Genomic DNA, 21,377 nt, shown 5'->3' with positions numbered 1-21,377 from the left:
CTTTTCAGAGCAGTTTTTGTAAGAACAAGAACCATCATATGCTAATGGTCTTTGCAAATTAGACTAGTGCACCACAAAGGGTGGAATCTAAAGAAGGGACATAGGCTATCTATCTGAAAAACTTTTGAGAGTAAGGAGAAAAATAAGAGTATAGTAATTTTTAACAATGATTATCTGGTAATAATAGCATTTATTCAGCCTGTATTAGGTGTCCTTTTATATGGTATCAGTTTAGTCCTCATGACAACTGTATGAGGTAGATATCCTCAAAAAGAATAACTTAGAGCTTAAGAAATATGTTCACAACCAAAAAATGCATCAGTCATAATGCAGAGATTTGAAATACAGGTTTGTTTTCATTATAAAACCTATATTCTTTATTTTCTGCTACCTTACAATGCAAGTATTAATTTCAAAGTGAAAAACTTAGTTACATATCCAGATTTTTTTTGGTGTACAATTATGGTAGATATGTAAAGGTTTATAAACTTAATGAAATTCTATTTTCCTTCAATTATAGATATAGTGTAGGTGAGAAAATGTAATTTGTTCCCAAAATTGTTAATATTTAGTTTTAGTTAGGGCATTAGAATAGATTAATAAATCCTTTGTGAGAGATTGGAAGACTCAAAATTCTCTTCTTGACTAAGTTTTCAAAACAATGCACTTCTTGTATTGGGAGGTTGGTATGTTGCGTACAATTGACTTGTTTCCAGAATAGGGCAAGTGTTGCCATGATTCAGAAATATCAATTAGATAATTATTTGATACTCAAAAATTAAATTTCTTCTAGAACATCCTATTGTTTATTTGAAGATTGTAAAGCTAGTTTTCCCCTGGAATAAGAAATAGTCAGGATCTTTATCTAATTGAAAGAAAAGCAGAATTAAGTTAGTGAATTTTAATGTGTCCAATTTGCCAAAATATGACAACTGAAAATAAGTAGGAAGATTTGTGGCAGGAAGTAGGCTATTGAAAATAATCTTTTCTAGTATATTGAAGAGACACAGTGGGTGTGAGGGGAGGAGTAAACGTGGAACATATAAATTCTTCCAGATGAGTGTGGGTCTAAATTATGGAGAGTAAAGGAAGAGATATATATTAATAGGGATGGAAAAGGGAGGGAAGGAATATGTAAAACAGGTTTGTCTTGATTTTTCCTGACACCAGATAAATACCACAGAAGTAAGAGGAATGAGAGAATTAATGAAATGGTAATTGGGAAATAAAAACCATCATTAGACATGAAAATACTCAGTGTTTTGTTTTATTTTTGTGTGAGGAAGACCAGCCCTGAGCTAACATCCGATGCCAATCCCCCTCTTTTTGCCGAGGAAGATCGGCCCTGGGCTAACATCCATGCCCATCTTCCTCTACTTTATATGGGACGCTGCCACAGCATGGCTTGATGAGTGGTGCCTTGGTGCGCGCCCGGGATCTGAACCAGCGAACCCTCGGGCGGCTGCAGCAGAGTGCATACACTTAACCCCTGAGCCGCCAGGCCGGCCCCTGAAAATACTCAGTTTTAAGAAGGGAAGCTAGAGTAGTTGAGAAAATAGATGTTTTTCTCACAGATCTAAATCTTTACTAATATAATCATACAAACTGTAGGTAAGTCTTGATTAATGTAAGTATGCATGAAAGACATTACTTAACGTTCACTCCAAAAAATACTCAAAGTAATAATAGTTGGTCATAAATTTCAGTGCTGATTATTCAATGCCAAAAATTTACAACTTAATTATTTGTATAAATTAAGATGAATTACTTCTATAAATGAGTGTCTATTAGGTTTGAAGGTGAAACAATGTTTGGAGTGTCAAATGAGACTCCATATGTAAAGTTAAAAGATATAGTTTTGTTTTAAAACTGTGAAATGCTCTGATACTTTTGTAGTTAATTCTTTTTTTTAAATCATTTTTATTTATTCTTATTATTTTTTTCTGAGGAAGATTGGCCCTGAGCTAACATCCATTGCCAATCTTCCTCTTTTTGTATGTGAGCCGTTGCCAAAGCATGGCTGCCAACAGACAAGTGGTGTAGGACTGTGTCTGGCCCTGTAGTTAATTGTTTTTTTTTTTTTCCCCTAAAGCCCCAGTAGCTAGTTGTATATCATAGTTGCACATCCTTCTAGTTGCTGTATGTGGGACGCGGCCTCAGCATGGCCGCACAAGCGGTGCGTTGGTGTGCGCCTGGGATCCCAACGCGGGCCGCTAGTAGCGGAGCGGGTGCTCTTAACTGCTAAGCCATAGGGCAGGCCCCTAGTTAATTATTTATAAAGCTATTTTGTGATATTTTCTTCTACAAGTTTTAACATTATGCTTTGTATATTTAGGTCTTTAATTGACCTGAATTGATTTTTGTATGTGATGTGAGGTAGGGATCCAGTTAAAAAAATTTTTTTCCTTATGGGAAGTCAACTGTTATATCACTACATTGTGAATAATCCTGCCTTACCCACTGACCTGCAATGCTGATTTTTATTTATCTATAGCTCGGTTTCTAGGTTCTCAATTCTTTATCTGTCCTTGAACTAATGCAACCCTATCTTTATTTTATTATTAAAACATTACAATAAATCTTGATGTTTGATAGGGCAAGTCCCTTACACTTTGTTCTTATTCAAGAATTTTCTTAGTTATTCTTGGTTTTTTTGTACATACATTTTAGAATGAGCTTGTCAAGTTCTACCAAAATTCTTTCTGAGATTTTGTTTAGAATTGCATTGCACTTAAAGATTAATTTGGAAAAACAAGAGGTTTACCATAAGAGTTTTTCTATCTGTACATATATTTCTCCATTTATTTTAGGTATTCTTTTATATATTTCAATAACACATAGGCTCTAAATACATTAAATACAGGGGTACAAAATGGTTAGGTTTTTTTTTTAGATTTCTTATGGTAATGATCATTGCTAAATTTGTTAGCTTCAAAAATCATAAAAATAAATGTTTTTTAAAGGAAAAAATTCAAACCATGTAGAAGTAATTAAAGTAAAAACGAAGTCCAGGATAAGTTATTTTCTCTACAACATGCCGTCCACTAGAAGTTTCTGCAGTGATGAAAATGTATCTGTGCTGTCCAGCATGGTAACCAGTAGTCATGTTTAGCTTTGAACATTTGAAGTGTGGTTAGTGCAATTGATGAATTGAATTTTAAAATTTTATTTAATTTTAATTAAAGTTTAAATAGTCATATGTGATTAGTGGTTATGATATTAGATAGGGCAGCTAAGGTCTTATTGCAAAATTTCATAGTTTTCTTCATAGGTGTACACTTTTTGTTAGGTTTGTTGTAGGTATTTTAAAAATAAGGTTGTTGCTATTATGAGGAGAATATTTTTTCAATTTTTTTTTTTTTTTAATTTTTATTTATTTGTTTATTTTCCTCCAAAGCCCCAGTAGATAGTTGTATGCCATAGCTGCATATCCTTCCAGTTGCTGTATGTGGGACACGGCCTCAGCCTGGCCGGAGAAGCGGCGCGTCAATGCGGGCCCGGGATCCGAACCCCGGGCTGCCAGCAGCGGAGCGCGAGCACTTAACCGCTAAGCCATGGGGCCGGCCCTGGAGAATATTTTTTCAATAATATTTTCTAGATTATTGCTCGTATTTGGAAAATGGTACTGAAGTTTGAATATTTTCTTTAACTTGGTTATCTTGTCACCTGCATTATGAGAAAGATGATCTTGGGCTATTCTAATTCTCTCTTTTAGAATTCTAGATTTGTATTGGTATTGGTGTTTGATTCTGAATCTTTATATTATTTCACTTATTAAGTGATTGGTCTTGAATTACTCTGAGGCTTCCTCATCTAAGACCTAAATTATGGATACTAAGTGAACATAGACTCATTTATGAAGTCTTCATTTTGCCCCAGGGATTATTAGATGGTGTTTCTTGTAGATTCTCTGATGTTCAGACCTGACATGAATATTGAGGAAAATGATAATCCTAAGGCTTCCCTAAACATGGATTCGTTTTTAGCAGTTCATTTCAGCTCAGTACAAATTTTTTGGAGAACCTGCTTTGTGGTCAGCATTTTGCCAGATACTGAGAATACAATGTTAAGTTTCTTGCCTTTAAGCAGCTAGTAGTCTAATTGAGGAGACAGATGTAGAAAGAAATCATTTCATTACTGTGGCGTTATAGAATAGAGGTTGAGTGCGCTCTGGTCCACTTGCAGTTGTATGACCTTGGTTATGTTCTTTAATCTATGAAAGCTCGGTTTCCTTGTGAGTAAAATAGGAATATTATAATAGGAATATGAAAATAGGAATATTATAATGTGAGGATTGGATGAGATAATTTATGTATTTGTGATATGTTAGCTAATATTATTGGCTACTAAGGAGCTTGGGATCTCTCATGTCCCTGTTATGGGCAATGGAGAAAACATGAGGGAGTTTAATCAGGGGGATGACATGGTCAGATTCACATTTAGAATTATATAAATCGCTGTGTCTATAAATTGCTGTGTCTGTAGTAGGTCAGTGGATTTTGAGGAGATAGATTAGAAGAGGCTGTAGTGATAGACCTGTTGAGAGCTGGTGACTTGATCGTTGTAGTTAGGATAGAATGGTTAGGAGAAAGTTCAGTAATGTTCTAGTTTTTATAAAGATCTTCTTCTATAAAGGTTTTCTGTAAAAGTCTTCTTGATGATTGATTTAATGAATAGGGCAAAGGAGTCAGGGATGAGATTCCAACTTTTGGTTTTGGTGACTGAGTAGATGGTGATATTTACAACTGAGTTAGGGAGTATGGGAGGAGGATGTGTTAGAGGGGGTAGAGAGATTAAGTTCAGTTTTGTTCATGCATGAGATGAATATGTGATATATAGGTGGGCATATTTAGGAGAGAGTTTGATTTGTTTCCGGTGGGTAGAGGATTCGTGGCTGGAGAGATGTACAATAAATAAACATTGTATTTAATTGTACTTTGACACAATGCCGTTTAATAAATGTTAGCTATTATTATCATTGTCATCATCATCATCATTATATAGGTGGTATTTAAAGCAACAAGTAGATGAGCCTTTCTAGAGAAAGGGTATAAAGTAAAAGGAGAAGTGGGCCACACGATAGAACATTTGGTGGATGGATAGATGAAGAAGAATTATGGAAGGAGATGGAAGAAGAAATAGTGAGCTGTTAGTGGGAGAACTGTGAGTCTCATGAAGTATAGTGAGTTTGTATGACAGAGTGTTTGATAATATCAGGTGTAACAGAGATGTCTAGTAACATAAGGCCTACAAGAGTTCACTGAATTTGACAATAGGATGTCAGTGGTGACCTCAGCCAGGTAAATCACAGTGGAGTGATAGGGACAGAAACCAGATTCAAATGTATTTAGAGGGCCCAGCCCGCTGGCATAGTGGTTAAGTTCGCACGCTCTGCTTCAGGGCCTGGGGTTTGCAGCTTTGAATCCTGGATATGGACCTACACACCGCTCATGAAGCCATGCTGTGGCGGCATCCCACATACAAAGTAGAGGAAGATTGGCACAGATGTTAGCTCAGGGACAGTCTTCCTCAAGCAAGCAAAAAGAGGAAGATTGGCAACAGAGGTTAGCTCAGGGCCAATCTTCCTCACGCAAAACAAATGTATTTAGAAATAAATGGGAAGTGTCATATAAAGTGGGCTAGTTTTATTGATGTGGCCCAAGAGCCAAGCAGAGACATTTCAGAAGTACCAAATTTTAAAAATTTCCTTTAGTGAAAATATGTGGCTAGTCATTTTGAGTAATTATCAATGGTATTTTTTTTGAATAAAAAGCATAAGGAAAGAAAAATTTAAGAATACAAAGAGTATAATTCTATTGTTTAGGTTTAAATCTAGTTTAATTCTTTTTCCTTCAGCTTTTTCTAATTGAGTTTTAATCCTCATCCAGCTTACTAATGAGAATTTAAAATATTATTTTCATAAACCTTGTAACTTTTAGCTATTATTTTCATTTTAACCCTGTGGTTTTCTCTTAATCTGTTTCTTTATAAGCCTCTTAAATTTCAGCTTTAGTCTGAAACATTGTTTTGGTTATTAACACTTTTGGTTTCCCTTTTCTTCTTTTCTAATATGTTTTAATCAACCTTTATTTTTTTAGTTCCAATAGCCAATTAAAGATGTTAAGTTGGGGGCTGGCCCGGTGGCGCAAGCGGTTAAGTGCACACGCTCCACTGCGGCGGCCCGGGGTTTGCCAGTTCGGATCCTTGGTGCTCACTGATGCACCGCTTGGCCAGCCATGCTGTGGCAGCGTCCCATATAAAGTGGAGGAAGATGGGCACGGATGTTAGCCCAGGGCCAGTCTTCCTCAGCAAAAATAGAGGAGGATTGGCAGATGTTAGCACAGGGCTGATCTTCCTCACACACACACACACACACACACACAAAAAGATGTTAAGTTGTTTAAAATCTCACCATAACCACATTGTTCTACCTGATTGATTTTGCCAATTCTGTAAAACTTTGCAGGATATTGTTAGGAGTGTTTGGACTATTTGGTAATATTTGTAGATTTCTAGAAATTTTATTTGTTTAATTCTCGGAGGCCAATCTTAATGGCAAGTATTTATGGAATATTTTATTCTCATCCTGCTATGTAGCAAGTCTTAGCTTGGCATTAACTATCTGTGACACTGGGTAGGATATTTCACTTATGACTGGGCTGTTTCTAGACTTCAAGTACCTTTCTCTTCAAGTACCTTTCTAGGCCTGAAATTCTGTTATGTTAATCTTTAGGGAAAGAGCACATTGAGTAAATTAGATTTGTTTTGGGCTGGCCTGGTGGTGCAGCGGTTAAGCGTGCTCTGCTTCGGCAGCCTGGGGTTCGCAGGTTCGGATCCCTGGTGCGCACAGATGCACCGTTTGTCAAGCCATGCTGTGGTGGAAGTCCCATATAAAGTAGAGGAAGATGGGCGGGGATGTTAGCCCAGGGCCAGTCTTCCTTAGCAAAAAGAGGAGGTTTGGCATCGGATGTTAGCTCAGGGCTGGTCTTTCTCACCAAAAAAAGAAAAAAAAAATGTTTGTTTCAGTCTCTTATAAAAGGCCCAAACTTTATTTTATAACTGTTAGTTGTAAATTACTGCTGATCTAGCATATCTTAATACTTATCTGTAATATACATTACATTGTTATGTTATAATAGTTATATATAATATACATTATATATACAAATAAAATACATATTGTTTATGTGTTCTGACATTTAATTATAAACCTAAATAACAATACCATTTTCCCATTGCCTGTGGTGGGAATGCCATTACTGAATTTTATTCTTTTTGCTTCGAGTGTGTCTTCCTTAAATAGCTCAGACAGGGTGGAGTGAAAGTACTCCTCCTCCTTCTCCTTATCCTCCTCTCGTGTACTTCCTCTTCTCCTCTCACCCTCCTCCTGCCTCCCTTCCCACTTCCCTTCTTCCTACTTAACTTGTGACCTGTTGCTGTCAGTAGTGATACAATAAAGTATTTAAATTAAATATATTTAAAATTTTTTGTACAAGAAAACTTTTGAGTTTTGAACTAATATTTGGAGGCTTACATGTTCATTGGTTGAAAAGTTTAAGTAAAAGCTACATCCAGATGAATGTTGTAACCACCTTGTAAAGTGTTACATGTATTTGTTTTTAATATATTTTTTCTAATTTTAAAAATAATATACTTATTTACATTTTGAAAAAGCACAAGAAGAAAATAAAAATTATCTGTAATGCTATATAACATTTTGACATGTATGTTTCCAGTTGTTTTGAGGAGTATATTGCCATCTTTCTTCTTTCTCATGCTTTTTTAACTTAGTATTGAACTATTTCCCCATGGTTGTACTATTATTCATTGATGCAGTCTGTTACTTTTGGGATGGTGTGATTGTTACAATTTTACTTTTCCATAAATAATACTCTGATCGATGTCCTTATGCACAACTCTCTGAAGTTTCATTAATGGAAATTTGTGGTCATGTAACTGTTTCAAAACATGTAGATACTTTAAACTGCCCTCCCCCCCTTTTGAACTAATTCAATTATTCATTTTACAGAGGTGGAAGCATTTGAAGAAAGTGGGGGAGAATGTATATTTATTACATGTTAAATAATGTGCTAGGCACTTTTCATGTATGATCTTATTTGATCCACATACCAACCCTGTGACATAGGTAGTTTTATCTTCCTTAGAGAAATTAAATGGCTTGTCTACTTCAAAAAGCTAGTTAATGGCAGAATCGGGACAATAAGACAGGTCTTAGACCTTCAATCTAATGTTCTTTCAGTCAATCCTGAGTTCCTTTTGTAGAGGTAAGCAGCAGGATAAAGAGGGCCCTTCCCTGTGCTCTTTCTACTTCCTCATCTTCTGCTGCTTGGAGTGTGTATCTTTTCCCTCTGGTAAATGCAGGTAGAAAAAAGGTTGAGAACTACCACTATACCATGTTTGAATCTAAGAAATGGATATAAAAGCAGAGCATCTATCTAATCATGTCTTTAGGAAACAAACACCGACTTAAAAATAGGCTGTGCTTTGTATCATTCTGAGAAAGACGTGGTAGAAAGTTGAGGTATAGATCTCTACTTTCTACGTCTTACTAAGTTGAATTTTCCCTTTGAAGTTTATTAATTAAAAAAATTGAATATCCGGAGAATAAGTTAAATGTGATAGAGAGATTCAAAAGGCAGTTAAGTTGGCAGAATAGGACATACTAAATGAAAATGAGAATGATATATGATTATTGTCCCACATTTAAAGAAACACTTAACTGTATGTTTCACTGAGAAATAGCTCCATCTCATTAGTAAGGATTATGGTCCTGATGGTATAGTTACCTTTATATTTATAATTATAATTGGTACTTTGCCTACTTTCAAGATGGATTCGAGACAGTCTTTTTAGTTTATAACATAATTTTTACAATTATGGGTGTGTACTGATTTTTGTGTACATTTGTAAAGTGTTTTGTAAAGTTTTTATTCCCTTACAAATAACCATATATAACTATGGAGTTTGGTTGTAGTTTTTGAGCTTTGGAAATGTATTTAAGTTTCCCGGAGGAACAAGTCGCCTCTGTCTAATAGTGCCTTTTTTCTAATTTGCAAACTAAATCGATATTCCATTTTTTATTTTTTTTTTTAAGATTTTATTTATTTATTTTTTCCCTCCAAAGCCCCAGTAGATTGTTGTATGTCATAGCTGCACATCCTTCTAGTTGCTGTATGTGGGATGCGGCCTCAGCATGGCCGGAGAAGCAGTGTGTCCGTGCACGCCCGGGATCCGAACCGGGGCCGCCAGCAGCGGAGCCCGCGCACTTAACCGCTAAGCCATGGGGCCGGCCCCAGATATTCCATTTTTTAAATTAAATATTATTTTTTTGGCAGCAAGATAGATAATTAATAACCATACGTTATTTTAGTGACATTCCGTGTAGTTATTTACCTAACTAAAATTGGGTAAAGTGGGTATTTATAAAGGAGAATTCTATGAAAAATGCACACCTAGATGGAAATTTATGAATAAAGAAATACACATAAATACACATCAGTATGTTTATAGACATATGTAAATAGATACATACACACATAGCCATATGTATAGTAAAGAATTTGGCCTTGCCCAAAGAGAGGTCTTGCCTTTGACCTTGGCTTCTGGGAGGTAATCTACATCACACCTGATAGAAGTGTCTTTTTTGTTTATGAGCAGGTTTGGCCACACACACCGTTGTGACCAGTTATGTGGTTTAGAGTTAGGCTTTGGGTTGTGCGGTATCAATTGACCTGGAGACTGAGTTAAGTTACTTGAGTGCTCAGTTGATCAATCGTGCCTACATAATGAAGCCCCAATAAAAACTTTGGACACGGAAGCTCTTGTGAGCTTCCCTGGTTGGAAATATTCCATGCCATATTGTCACATATCAACACTGTACCACGTTGTCACATATTTTTTTCTTAAGTTTGTTTTGTGCATGTGTGTGTGTGTGTTTGTTTATTTTTTGAGGAAGATAGGCTCTGATCTGTTGCCAATCTTCCTCTTTTTGCTTGAGGAAGATTGTCCCTGAGCTAACATCTGTGCCAGTCTTCCTCTATTTTGTATGTGGGTCTCTGCCACAGCATGGCTTGATGAGCAGTGCATAGGTCCACATCTGGGATCCAAACCCGCGAACCCTGGGCCACTGAAGCAGAGTGCGTGAACGTAACCACTACACCACTGGACCGCCACTACGTTGTCACATACTGATGCTGAGAGAATAATGCATCCTGACTCCTTGAGGAGGAAACCATGGAAACTTTGCATTTGGAACCCTCCCAAACACTGCCCTATATATCTGTTTCCTTGGCTAATTTTACCTGTATTCTTTCCTTGTAATTTGTAATCATGAGTACAATAGCTTTCAGTGGGTTCTCTGAGTGCTTCTAGTGAATTATTGTACCTGAGGGTGATTTTGGGAACCCCCTGAACTTGCAGATGGTGTCAGAAGTGAGGACAGTCTTGGGTACCGTGTCCTCAAACCTTGCAGTTTGGCTAATTCTGGGTAATATATGTTTGGCTAAGTTCCTAAGAAGCACTGTGCAAGAGTCAAGGAAGAGCTAAGGAAGATAAAATTGATAAAAGCCCCCAAAGATGAAGAAGAATAAAGGTTACTGAGATGTGATGGAAAGTTACCTGGTTTGGGGCAGAGGGAAATCAGATCAGAGAAAGAAATACTATGGGAAAAGTGACAGCTTTGAGCTTGTTTGGGATTAGAGAAGTAATTGGCCTGGAGAACAGTTCAAAATGAATCTTGCAAATTCATTGTTGAGGACCTAAAGATGTATCATGTGAATTAGGAGAGTAAAATTTCTCTTTTGGCACTTTGATCAAAGTTGGGCTATTCTTGCCTGTTTCTTGCCTATGTAGACCCTTTTTTCAGGCCTCCTTCACTATTCCCTTGAAATTCTTATCCTGAGACTTTAAAAGGGAAGGTTGTTTAGGGGGAAGGAGCAAAGAAGAGAGATGATAGGGAAGGAAGAGAAAGTTGGGGAACAGATAAAAGTTGTCCCTTTCTTGACTCTCTTAAGGAGGAGACTTATTACTCCCTCTTTTGTATGAATACTATACATTGTACTTAACTTTATTGTAACACTTATCACACTGTGAGCAGTTATTTTATTCTGATTTGCTTACTGAATTGTGAGATTCCTTAAGGGGAAGAAATATTTGTTATTTCTCTATCACTAGCCAGCTAAAGAGGGAAGGAAAGTAACATTGATCAAGTTCCTATTGTATATATACCAAGCAGTTTGCTAAAATATAGATATTATCAAATCCACTGGTTTCAAACTTGTTAACTTCCATAAAAATGTTTTGATAAACAAGTGCCTCCTCGCTAAGTTAATATTTATGAATTTTTATTGTAATCTTAAATAAAACTGAAAAATCACTCTTTTAGTGGACTCTAAATACCAGTGGTTTGATACCTACCATCATCCATTTATGAAAATACACGAACAAGCTCTTTTTTTAATCTTTAAAAATTTTATATTCCTTTCTCTGTTTAAATTTGTATTTCTGTTACACTTTTCCCCACCAGATTTATCCTTATATAATGTACTTTATGCATGAATTATATTTTGCATATAATATACTGTGCATACATTATGAAGGTAATGTATTTGTGCATTAAAGCCTTTCATGCGTATTGATCATCCTATCATAAGTCTCTTCAACAAAAATGTGTGTAAATTGAATTTAAAAAATCTCTTAGTTATTAAATTATAATTAGCATATAGTTAGTAAAACAACATAAATGTATTAACTGTTAATTATTAAACAGAAGAAATAAAAAACTATTGCAAATGCATCTTTTAATGAGGTGGGTGAAGCTAATCTTTACATTTTTTCAATTAGTTCAACTTTTTGTGAATAAATAATACTCTTTGCTACAATAGACAATGTTCAGCATCAATTTTATTTCCCTTTTTTTCTTTTAGAGGTGTAAGTGCAGAGAAAAAAGTTCACGTAATTAATTGGATGGTAATGGACAGACTTTTGTTTCAGCTGTGTTCGGTTATTTGAACTCCTCTATCATCAAATGATCTGTCATCAAAAAATATTTTTATCTATCAGCTGATAATTTGATTTGGTCCTTCTTCAATTTTATTGGAAACAAAGAGTTAGAAACCACCTGATTTGCCAGTTATTAGAGTCATTAGAGACATGCAATTCTGGGAAGTATACCAAAAAAGGCTTTATTAAGTCATCTTAAATAACTAGTAATTGTATCTATTAGTGTTTTACTTATAGGCATATGTTTACCCGAACATTTCAGGAAGTGCTGGGAAAAGTTAAATATTGTTAGTTTTAATATACTTATGTCAAAAGGATAATTTTTTGATAAAATGTTTTTATCAAGTGACTTAAATATGTTTTAGTCAAAGCCATTCATTCAGTTTAAGGCCATTGTCTGCCTTGGAACCTGAGGGCAAAATTGTTTTTCATGGTCAAACCAGTCAGATTTACTTTCATGATAGAAAAAGTCTGGCCTCATTTTTCAATTCAAATACATGATTTGATTTGTGTTCCTATGACAACCATCTTCTGATATTTAATCCTTGGTATGTAAGTGAACAGGCAAGGAGCCTTGTTTTAAGTTTGCTTCCTGGAAGAAATAAATTGACACTATCTTTCTCATTTCTTATTGGAAACTCTTAGCTTTGCTTCACAGGACTCTTCCTGAAAAGTAATGCATTCTTTGATGATGAACATGGGATGGAAGAGAGAAACTTTTTATAATTTTATTTATTTATTTTTTCCCCCAAAGCCACAGTAGATAGTTGTATGTCAAGTTGTATGTCATAACTGCACGTCCTTCTAGTTGCTGTATGTGGGACTCGGCCTCAGCATGGCCAGAGAAGCAGTGTGATGGTGCGTGCCCGGGATCCGAACCCGAGCCACCAGCAGCGGAGTGCGCTCACTTAACCGCTAAGCCATGGGGCCGGCCCAGAGAGAAACTTTTTAAATGAAAATTATAATCAACTTTTGCCCCATTCCGTAATATATCTGAAAATAGAACATCTTAACACAATTCCCTGTTTATAATTTCTACCTTCATTCGTTATAGCAATAATGTATAAAACAGGAAGCCCTGTAGTCAGTTTATGGCTTTGCAGACAAAATATGAATCATTCCTTGTTTAGCACTTCAGAGATTTTTACACCCAGGCAATGCAATACAGTTCCATTCAGGACGGGTGAGAGGTATGCCATTTTTTTATAAAATGGATAAAGGCGCTTGTGAAAGGGGAGGCAAGAAGGAGAATCTATATGACCTCTCCACTTGGACCTCTGATCCACCGTCAGGCAGATTAGTTTTAGGAAAGGGTTGAATACAAGTGGAAATTGAAGACGCGGGAGTTGCTGTCCATTGTTGTTTACTATCTGTTTCTGTGTATTCCTCAGAAAATCTGTTTACCTTCAGCAGTACAAATATACAGTAATTGGAAAGATCCCTATTCTAATATTTCTAGCAACCTCAAATATGTAGACAGCGAAACTGAGACTTAAAGAGGTAAAACAATTGCCTGTGGTCATTAAGCTAGTAAATGGTTTAGTCAAGAACTCTAAAACTTACTTTTCCTTCTATGTCACACTACCTAGTACATAGTGTGGTACACAGTAGATGTTTATATGTATTTAATGAGTGAATAACTGTATATTGTTTTATGAACTCTTAAATACTTAACATTTATAGTAGTTTGAATTTTGACCTGCTGGATGAATATAACATTACAGATGATTCACTATGGAAGATTATTGGAGATACCTTATGTTTTCAAAGAATGGTCAAGTTGATCTCCCTTCAGTTCTTGGGGTGGTGTCTGTGGAAGTCAATAATAGAACAGCAAAGAACTTGGGCATTTTTTATGTTTTATCTGTTAAGACAGAGACCTGTAACAGAGTAGTAGTACTTGTTTGATAGGGGTCAACTGACTGTGTGTTGATACCGCAGTCAGATGTCCAGGAGGCAAACGTACTTGTATGTTTAAATGACCAGTATATTTTTGTTTCTGTGTTATAGGTATTCTCTGAAACCAAATGACCAAATCTTGGCTGAAGACAAACACAAGGAACTGTAAGTGTGTTAAACCTAAGGTTATGCATAGTTTACTCTGTTTATGGAGTAGATTGTATGTAAACAATCTGATTTTTAAAATTATATAAAATATAAAGATATAATTAACACTATGACCTTAATTCTATTAGGATTAGGATAATTTATGCTACATAAGGTTAACACAGGAAATAATAGTTCCTGTATACACATTAAAATATGTAGTATTGAATTCCATTATCTAGACCAAGGGCATATTGGGAAATATGTCATTTCATTTTCTTTCCCCAGATAAAATATTAAGTTGTCATTGTTAATTGCTGGCTCTTACTCAGTTGGCTTCCTTACCCTCATGCTTAAGGTGGAGAAATATAATTTTGTTTCTTTTGTTGCTCTATTAAAAAGTAAATGACTGGCTATTATTTAGTGTAAGGTAAAACACTTTAAATATAACGTTTGAAATGGGAATAAAATATTGTTTCTTTTTAAAGTTTTAATGTTCTTAGGGTTCTATCTTTGGGATAAAAATAACTGTATACAGATCTTCCTTGACCTGCGATGGGGTTATATCTCAATAAACCCATCGCAAGTTGAAAATATCGTAAGTCGAAAATGCATTTAATACCTCTGACCTACTAAACATCATAGCTTAACCTAGCCTACCTTAAATGTGCTCAAAACAGTTACGTTAGCCTACAGTTGGGCAAAATCTCTCAACGTGAAGCCTATTTTATAATAAAGTGTTCAATATCTCATGTAATTTATTGAATACTCTACTGAAAGTGAAAAACAGAATGGTTGTATGGGTGCAGAATGGTTGTAAGTGTATTGGTTATTTACCCTTGTGATCTTGTGGCTGACTGGGAGTTGCGGCTCACTGCCGCTGCGCAGCATCACGAGAGAGTATCGTGTGGTATATTGCTAGCTTAAAGATCAAAATTCAAAATTTGAAGTACAGTTTCTGCTGAATGCTTATGGCTTTTGCACCATCATAAAGTTGAAAAATTAAGTCAAACCATCATAAGTTGAGGACTGTCTGTATATGATTCTGGGATATCCCTGTTGCTATATTTCTGCTGTATAGTAGTATTTAAAAGATTACTACCTCATAGCAACTGTGAGGTTTTTAGTTAAAAATTACAGGTTTGGGAGTTATTTAAATTCATCCTAACCTTTTCAGTATCATAAGATTATCCAAAGGGTGAAGCCAAAAAGAAATTTAGATGTTTCTATTTTCTAGCTAGTCTATTATTTTCCCCATTGTGCAGTAAGCAAGTTCTGATAACCTTATTATGCAAACACTTCATGTCAAATAATAATGTAGAATTAAGAATTTGAGGAATTTGAGGCTAACTACACCTTCAGGTTGGACCACACTTATTCTTGATAATAGTTAAGGTTCTATCCTGTTTATAAATATATTGGTGCATTTTACAAGCTTTTTTTTGGGGAATTTTCCTAATGTTTGACACTCCCTAATGTTTAAGATGTTTTATTTTAATATCTAACTCAGGTTCTTATGGTTTAATGTAATCTTCATTTGTCCTCATCTGTATGGAGAATAACTTTTTTTTTGTAGATAGAATACTTCAAGACTGTTATTTTCTTCTTGAGATTAAGTAATGGTTTTTCTAACTACTTTTTAAAATCTCTGTCCTGAAACTTCCAAATTATTTTCTTTCTTCTCTCTTATTGAAGAGATTGTAATAATTGTTAATCATAAAACGGTAGGACCAATATGTCTGAAGATTTTTTCAGAGTTCTTTTTTTTTTTTTAAAGGCATATTTTGAGTCTGTACTCTTTTTTTTTTTTTTTTTTTTTTTGTGAGGAAGATCAGCCCTGAGCTAACATCTGTGCTAATCCTCCTCTTTTTGCTGAGGAAGACCGGCTCTGAGCTAACATCTATTGCCAATCCTCCTCCTTTTTTTTTTTTCCCCCAAAGCCCCAGTAGATAGTTGTATGTCATAGTTGCACATCCTTCTAGTTGCTGTATATGTAATGTGGCCTCAGCATGGCCGGAGAAGTGGTGTGTCGGTGCACGCCTGGGATCCGAACCCGGGCCGCCAGTAGCGGAGCGCACGCACTTAACCGCTAAGCCACGGGGCCAGCCCCATTTCAGAGTTCTTAATAGTTGATACATCCCATTGTTATGCTAACCTTTCAATATTTTTATATTTGTTCTTTCTTCATTTGATTATAATCTCCATAGTGGATTCTCAAATATATTGTCAAGAAATTTTATGCAGTTTCTTTCTTTATTGCCAAGTATAGTCAGTGAGGGTAGGTGGTTATCACTGTACCATTGGTTGGTTATTATTTATAGGTCTGGTAACAGAGCTCTTTTGGTTTAGGTAATTAGTCAATCGGGAGGTTCCTTTGACCCTTGTAGACTATGACCGATGTTAAAAATACCAGAAAACTGCTTTTAAAGAATATATTCATATTATTTAATATATAGCCTGTATTAATGTGTTAATTCATTAAAATTTTATTAGCTATCTTTGATATAGTTCACCTGCATGGGTAGACTGATTTTTTCTTATTATGAAAAATTTTAAACATCCAGTATATATTCATGCAAATACTCACCACCTAGATTTTATCATTAGCATTCTCCTATACATTAGTCTCCCTCTTATTCGCAGTTTCACTTTTTGTGGTTTCATTTACCCGCAGCCAACCATGGTCTGAAAATATAAAGTGGAAAATTCCAGAAATAAACAATACATAAGTTTTAAATTGCACACCATTCTGAGTTAGCATGATGAAATCTCTTGCCATCCAGCTCCATCCTTCCTAGGATGTGAATCATCCCTTTGTCCAGCATATCCACATTGTATATGCTGCCTGCCTATTAGTCATTTAGTGTCTGTCTTGGTTATCAGATTGACTGTCGTGATATCGCAGTGCTGGTGTTCAAGTAACTCTTATTTGGCCCCAAATAATGGCCCCAAAGCACAAAAGTGGTGATGCTGGCAATTCGGATGCCGAAGAGAAGCCGTAAAGTGCCTCTTTTAAGTGAAAAGATCAAAGTTCTCAACTTAATAAGAAAAGAAAAAAATTGTATGCTTAGATTGCTAAGATCTATGGTAACTTATTACAGTATCTTGTCATAATTGTTCTATTTTAGTATTAGTTATTGTTGTTAATCTCTTACTGTGCCTAATTTATAAACTAACTTTATCATAGGTATGTATAGGAAAAAACATAGTATGTGTAGGATTCAATACTATTTGCAGTTTTAGGCATCCACTGGGGGTCTTGGAATGTATCCCCCGTGGATAAGGGGAGACAACTTTATCACCTCTCTATTCATTCTTCTCTCCATCCATTACTTCATCTGTTTTTTGGATGCATTTCAAAGTAAATTGCAGATATCAGTATGTTTCCCCCTAAATATTTCAACATGTATACCATCATCTAGAGTTCAGTATTTTAGAGGTTTTTTCTTTTACATGTAAAATTTTCATGCAATGAAATGCACAGATGTCAGGTGTACATTTGCTGAGTTTTGACAGATGCGTAAATGTTTGTAACCCAAGGTATGGAACGTTACCACCACTGCAGAAAGTTCCCTTATGCCTCTTTGTAGTCAATCTCTGCTTCTACCCTCCCAGAGGTAATTACCATTGTTATGATTTTTTTCCTACCGTAGATTAAGTTTTCCCTGTTCTAGAAATTCTTATAAATGGAATCCTATTATGTCTTGTCTTATGTAATACTTCTTTCACTCAGTATTTTTGAGATCCATCTGTGTTGTTGCATGTATTAGTTAATTTCTTTTTATTGCTGATTAATATTCCATTGTTTATCTGTTCTTTTGTTGGTGGACACCTAGGCTCTTGCCAGTTTTTGGCTACTATGAATAAAGCTACTGTTAATATTTTTGGACAAGTCTTTTTGTGAATATGTTTTTATTTCTCCTGGATAATTACGGGTAGATTTGCTAAGTCAATAGGCTAACAGTATGTTTGTTTCTATAAGGAACTACTAGATTTTCTTCTAAAGGAATGCCATTTTACATTCCTACTAGCAAAATATGAGTGCCAGTTGCTCTATATCCTCGCCAACATTTGGTATTTGTTGGTCTTTCTAATTTTAGCTATTCTGGTTGGTGTGTAGTGGTATCTTATTGTGGTTTAATTTGCATTTCTGTGATGATTAATGATATTGAGCACTTTTTCATTTGCTTATTGGCCATTTATATTTTCTTTGGTGAAGTATCTGTTCAAATCTTTTGCCCTTCAAATAAATTGGGTTGTTTTGTCTTTTTATTGGTGAGTTGTTGGAATTCATATATTTTCTGGATACCAGTTTATGTCAGATGTATGTTTTATAAATTTCTTCTTCCCAGTTCATGGCTTACCTTTTTTCTTAAAGGTGTCTTTTGATAAGCAAGTTTTTAATTTTTATGAAGTCTAATTTCTCAATTTTTTCATTTGTGATTATTGATTTCTTTGGTCTATCTAAGAAACCTTTGCCTACTCTCAATTTATAAGATACTGTTATATTCTTTTCTTTAAAAGCTGTATGGTTTTAGCTTTTATGTTTAGTTTTATGATCTATCATTAACATTTGCATATGTTTTGAGGTAGCGGTTGACGATCATTTTTTTTTCCTATATAGATATCTAGTTATTCCAGTTCCAATTGCTGAATAGACTTTGATTATCCACTGGATTGCTTTGGTGCCTTTGTCAAAAATCAAATAATCATAGAAATATTTTTGTTCCATCAGTTTACCTGTCACTCTTTTTGCCAGTAACACGCTGTAGGAAGTAAATTAATGTAAGTCCTCCAACTTTGTTCTTCTTTCAAGATTCCTTTGGATGTACTAGATCCTTTACATTGCCATATATTTTAGAATCAGCTTGTCAGTTTCCTCAAAAAAGCCTTTTGGGATTATCATGGGGATTATATTGAATCTATTTGGGGGAGAATTGACATCTTAACGATATTTAGTCCTTTAATGTCTCTTGACAGTGCTTTGTAGTTTTCAGTAAAGAAGTTTTACATGTCTTTTGGCCAAATGAATTTTCATATCAGCCTTGCTTGATGACTGAGCTTAGAAACAATGATTGACGGTTTCAAATTATATTTTCATCCAATATAAATTAATATTTATATTATTCACACGTAGAGTGTGTTAAATTTGGATAGATGATCCTTTCTTTTCACAGTGCCTACTAACTCTTTTAGATAGGTATTAGACTTAGGAAGGGCAGTCCTGTCTCATTAATGGTATTAGGTGTAGAACTTACTGAATAAGTGTCAATACTATGTCTTTTTCTAGAAATTTCTTTCTTTTATTTCAGGCCTCTTGGAACATCTTCTGGATATGATTGTTAAATACCTGTTCTTATCATTCTTTTTGCAGATTTCTATTCCTCTTTGACTGTGTTACATAGTAATTATTTTATAAATTAATATTTATCACTAAAAGTACATTGGAGTTATTATTTTTCTACCACATCTACATATACAGCTGTGTGTTAGATTCACTCTGAGGAAAATGAGTTATGTCCCTCATCTTTGCCAGCTCTGGTCCAGATGAGTGTCGTTGGTCATACCAGAGACTAGGAAAGAGAGGTAGATGTTTAGCTCACACCTGCCATAATTGTTAGAAAAACTGTTTAAGGTATGTAGTCTTATGATAGGTTAATAACTCAAATGTTTAATCTAATGGAAGTGGTCTAGAAAAAAAAGTTATATGTTATTATCACAGGAAAAATACATTTTATTGATTGGATTAGATTTTTAGGTTATTAGACTTTTTGTTTTATTACTGCTTAAAAAAAAGTAAAAAATTACATATTCTCCAGGTTACTCTTTGCTTTACTTATTTTATTTCAGTTTAAAAAAAGATGGAAAGGAGTCGAGAATCTTATTAGGAGCCATGTAACTTGTGTCTTAATACTTAATATAGGGCCGGCCCTGTGGCTTAGCGGTTGGGTGCGAGTACTCCGCTGCTGGCGGCCGGGGTTTGGATCCTGGTCGCGCACCGATGCACCGCTTCTCTGGCCATGCTGAGGCCGCGTCCCACATACAGCAACTAGAAGGATGTGCAGCTATGACGTACAACTATCTACTGGGGCTTTGGGGGGAAAAAAATAAAATAAAATTATATTAAAAAAAAAGAGTATTCATTGTTTTAAAAAAAAAAAACAAAAAACTTAATATATACACCTTTTATACCAAACACAAATTTTGTTGACCATCTTAAAAGGACAGACGCCATACTGCAGAATTAGTCTTAAATGACCTATTCTCTTTTTCCTGTGCATAAATTATGGAATATTATTCAGTTATTAAAATGTTTTTAGGAAAATATTTAATATCATGATGATTAGATGAAAAAGCTTGCTTGTACATATCCTAGAAGAGAATTATAGTAAAATAGTAGATCTCCAGGCGATGAGGTTATGGGTGAATTTTATTCTCTTCTTTTTACTTTTATGTGTATTTTAAATCTTTTCTGATGAGTTGTCTTATTTCTATAATGAGAAAAAAGAACTTAATGAAAGAAATTCTAGATCCCCTAAGTTTAAAGTGTTAACTTAATATACTTATCTATTATAAGATGAACCTTTTCAACTTTATAATCATAATTGGTGAACTAAGTGAGCGAACATAATGAGGGTCTAAAGGTTGAAAGGCATAATTTTTTTTTTTTTAGTATAACATGAAGTCTTCCTTAATAACTAATGGTAACGTAGCAAGGTTCTTATACTTGCTAGTATTGTCACTTGATTGATTTGGCATTAGTTGATTATCTTAATTCTTTTTCTGCTGGCCCTGTGCCTTGTAGTTTTTGACTTATACACTAAAGAAAACTCTCAGTTGAATATGCTACTCTAAGAGCAGAATATTAGTTTAAAAAAACTGAACACCAGCCTTTCGTGAAAGCTGCTCATAAATGATCTCATTTGTGTTTTTACAATTACAATAGCTAAGATCTCTTTGTGCTTAAGACCAAGCTTTTTAAAATATCATAAAAGATGTAGATATATAACAAAATTTAATTATCCAATTAATAATTCCATGCTTTATTCTCATAAAATGTTATTATTGCTTCTTAGTTCTAATCTGTTAAAGACAGTCTTGATTCATCATAATATTGTAAAAATGCATTGGCACCATCACATTACCCTGCTTTTTGAAAATGTACCATTAAGAATATATAATGACTTTCTCCTTCTGACTTATTTCGCTTAACATAATACCGTATGATCTCATTCGTAAGTAAAAGATAAAAACAACAACAAACAATCACATAGAGACAGAGATTGGATTGGTGGTTACCAGAGGGAGAG

At 34.9% G+C, this 21,377-nt stretch overlaps 1 protein-coding gene across 3 annotated transcripts in view; it reads left to right on the top strand.

Moving 5' to 3' along the window:
- Nucleotides 1-21,377, top strand: part of ADK (adenosine kinase) — a 544,441-nt gene that overhangs the window by 76,453 nt on the left and 446,611 nt on the right. For all 3 annotated transcript variants that reach the window (XM_058543130.1, XM_058543129.1, XM_058543127.1), the window contains exon 3: nucleotides 14,032-14,085. In XM_058543130.1, coding sequence (XP_058399113.1) covers nucleotides 14,032-14,085 — 54 coding nt within the window. The remainder of the gene's footprint in view (nucleotides 1-14,031; nucleotides 14,086-21,377) is intronic.

This window comes from Diceros bicornis, chromosome 6 (assembly GCF_020826845.1).
Source record: "Diceros bicornis minor isolate mBicDic1 chromosome 6, mDicBic1.mat.cur, whole genome shotgun sequence".
NCBI lineage: Eukaryota > Metazoa > Chordata > Mammalia > Perissodactyla > Rhinocerotidae > Diceros > Diceros bicornis.
The sequence above is the reverse complement of the archived record's forward strand: the minus strand, read 5'-3'. Positions and strand labels throughout refer to the sequence as shown.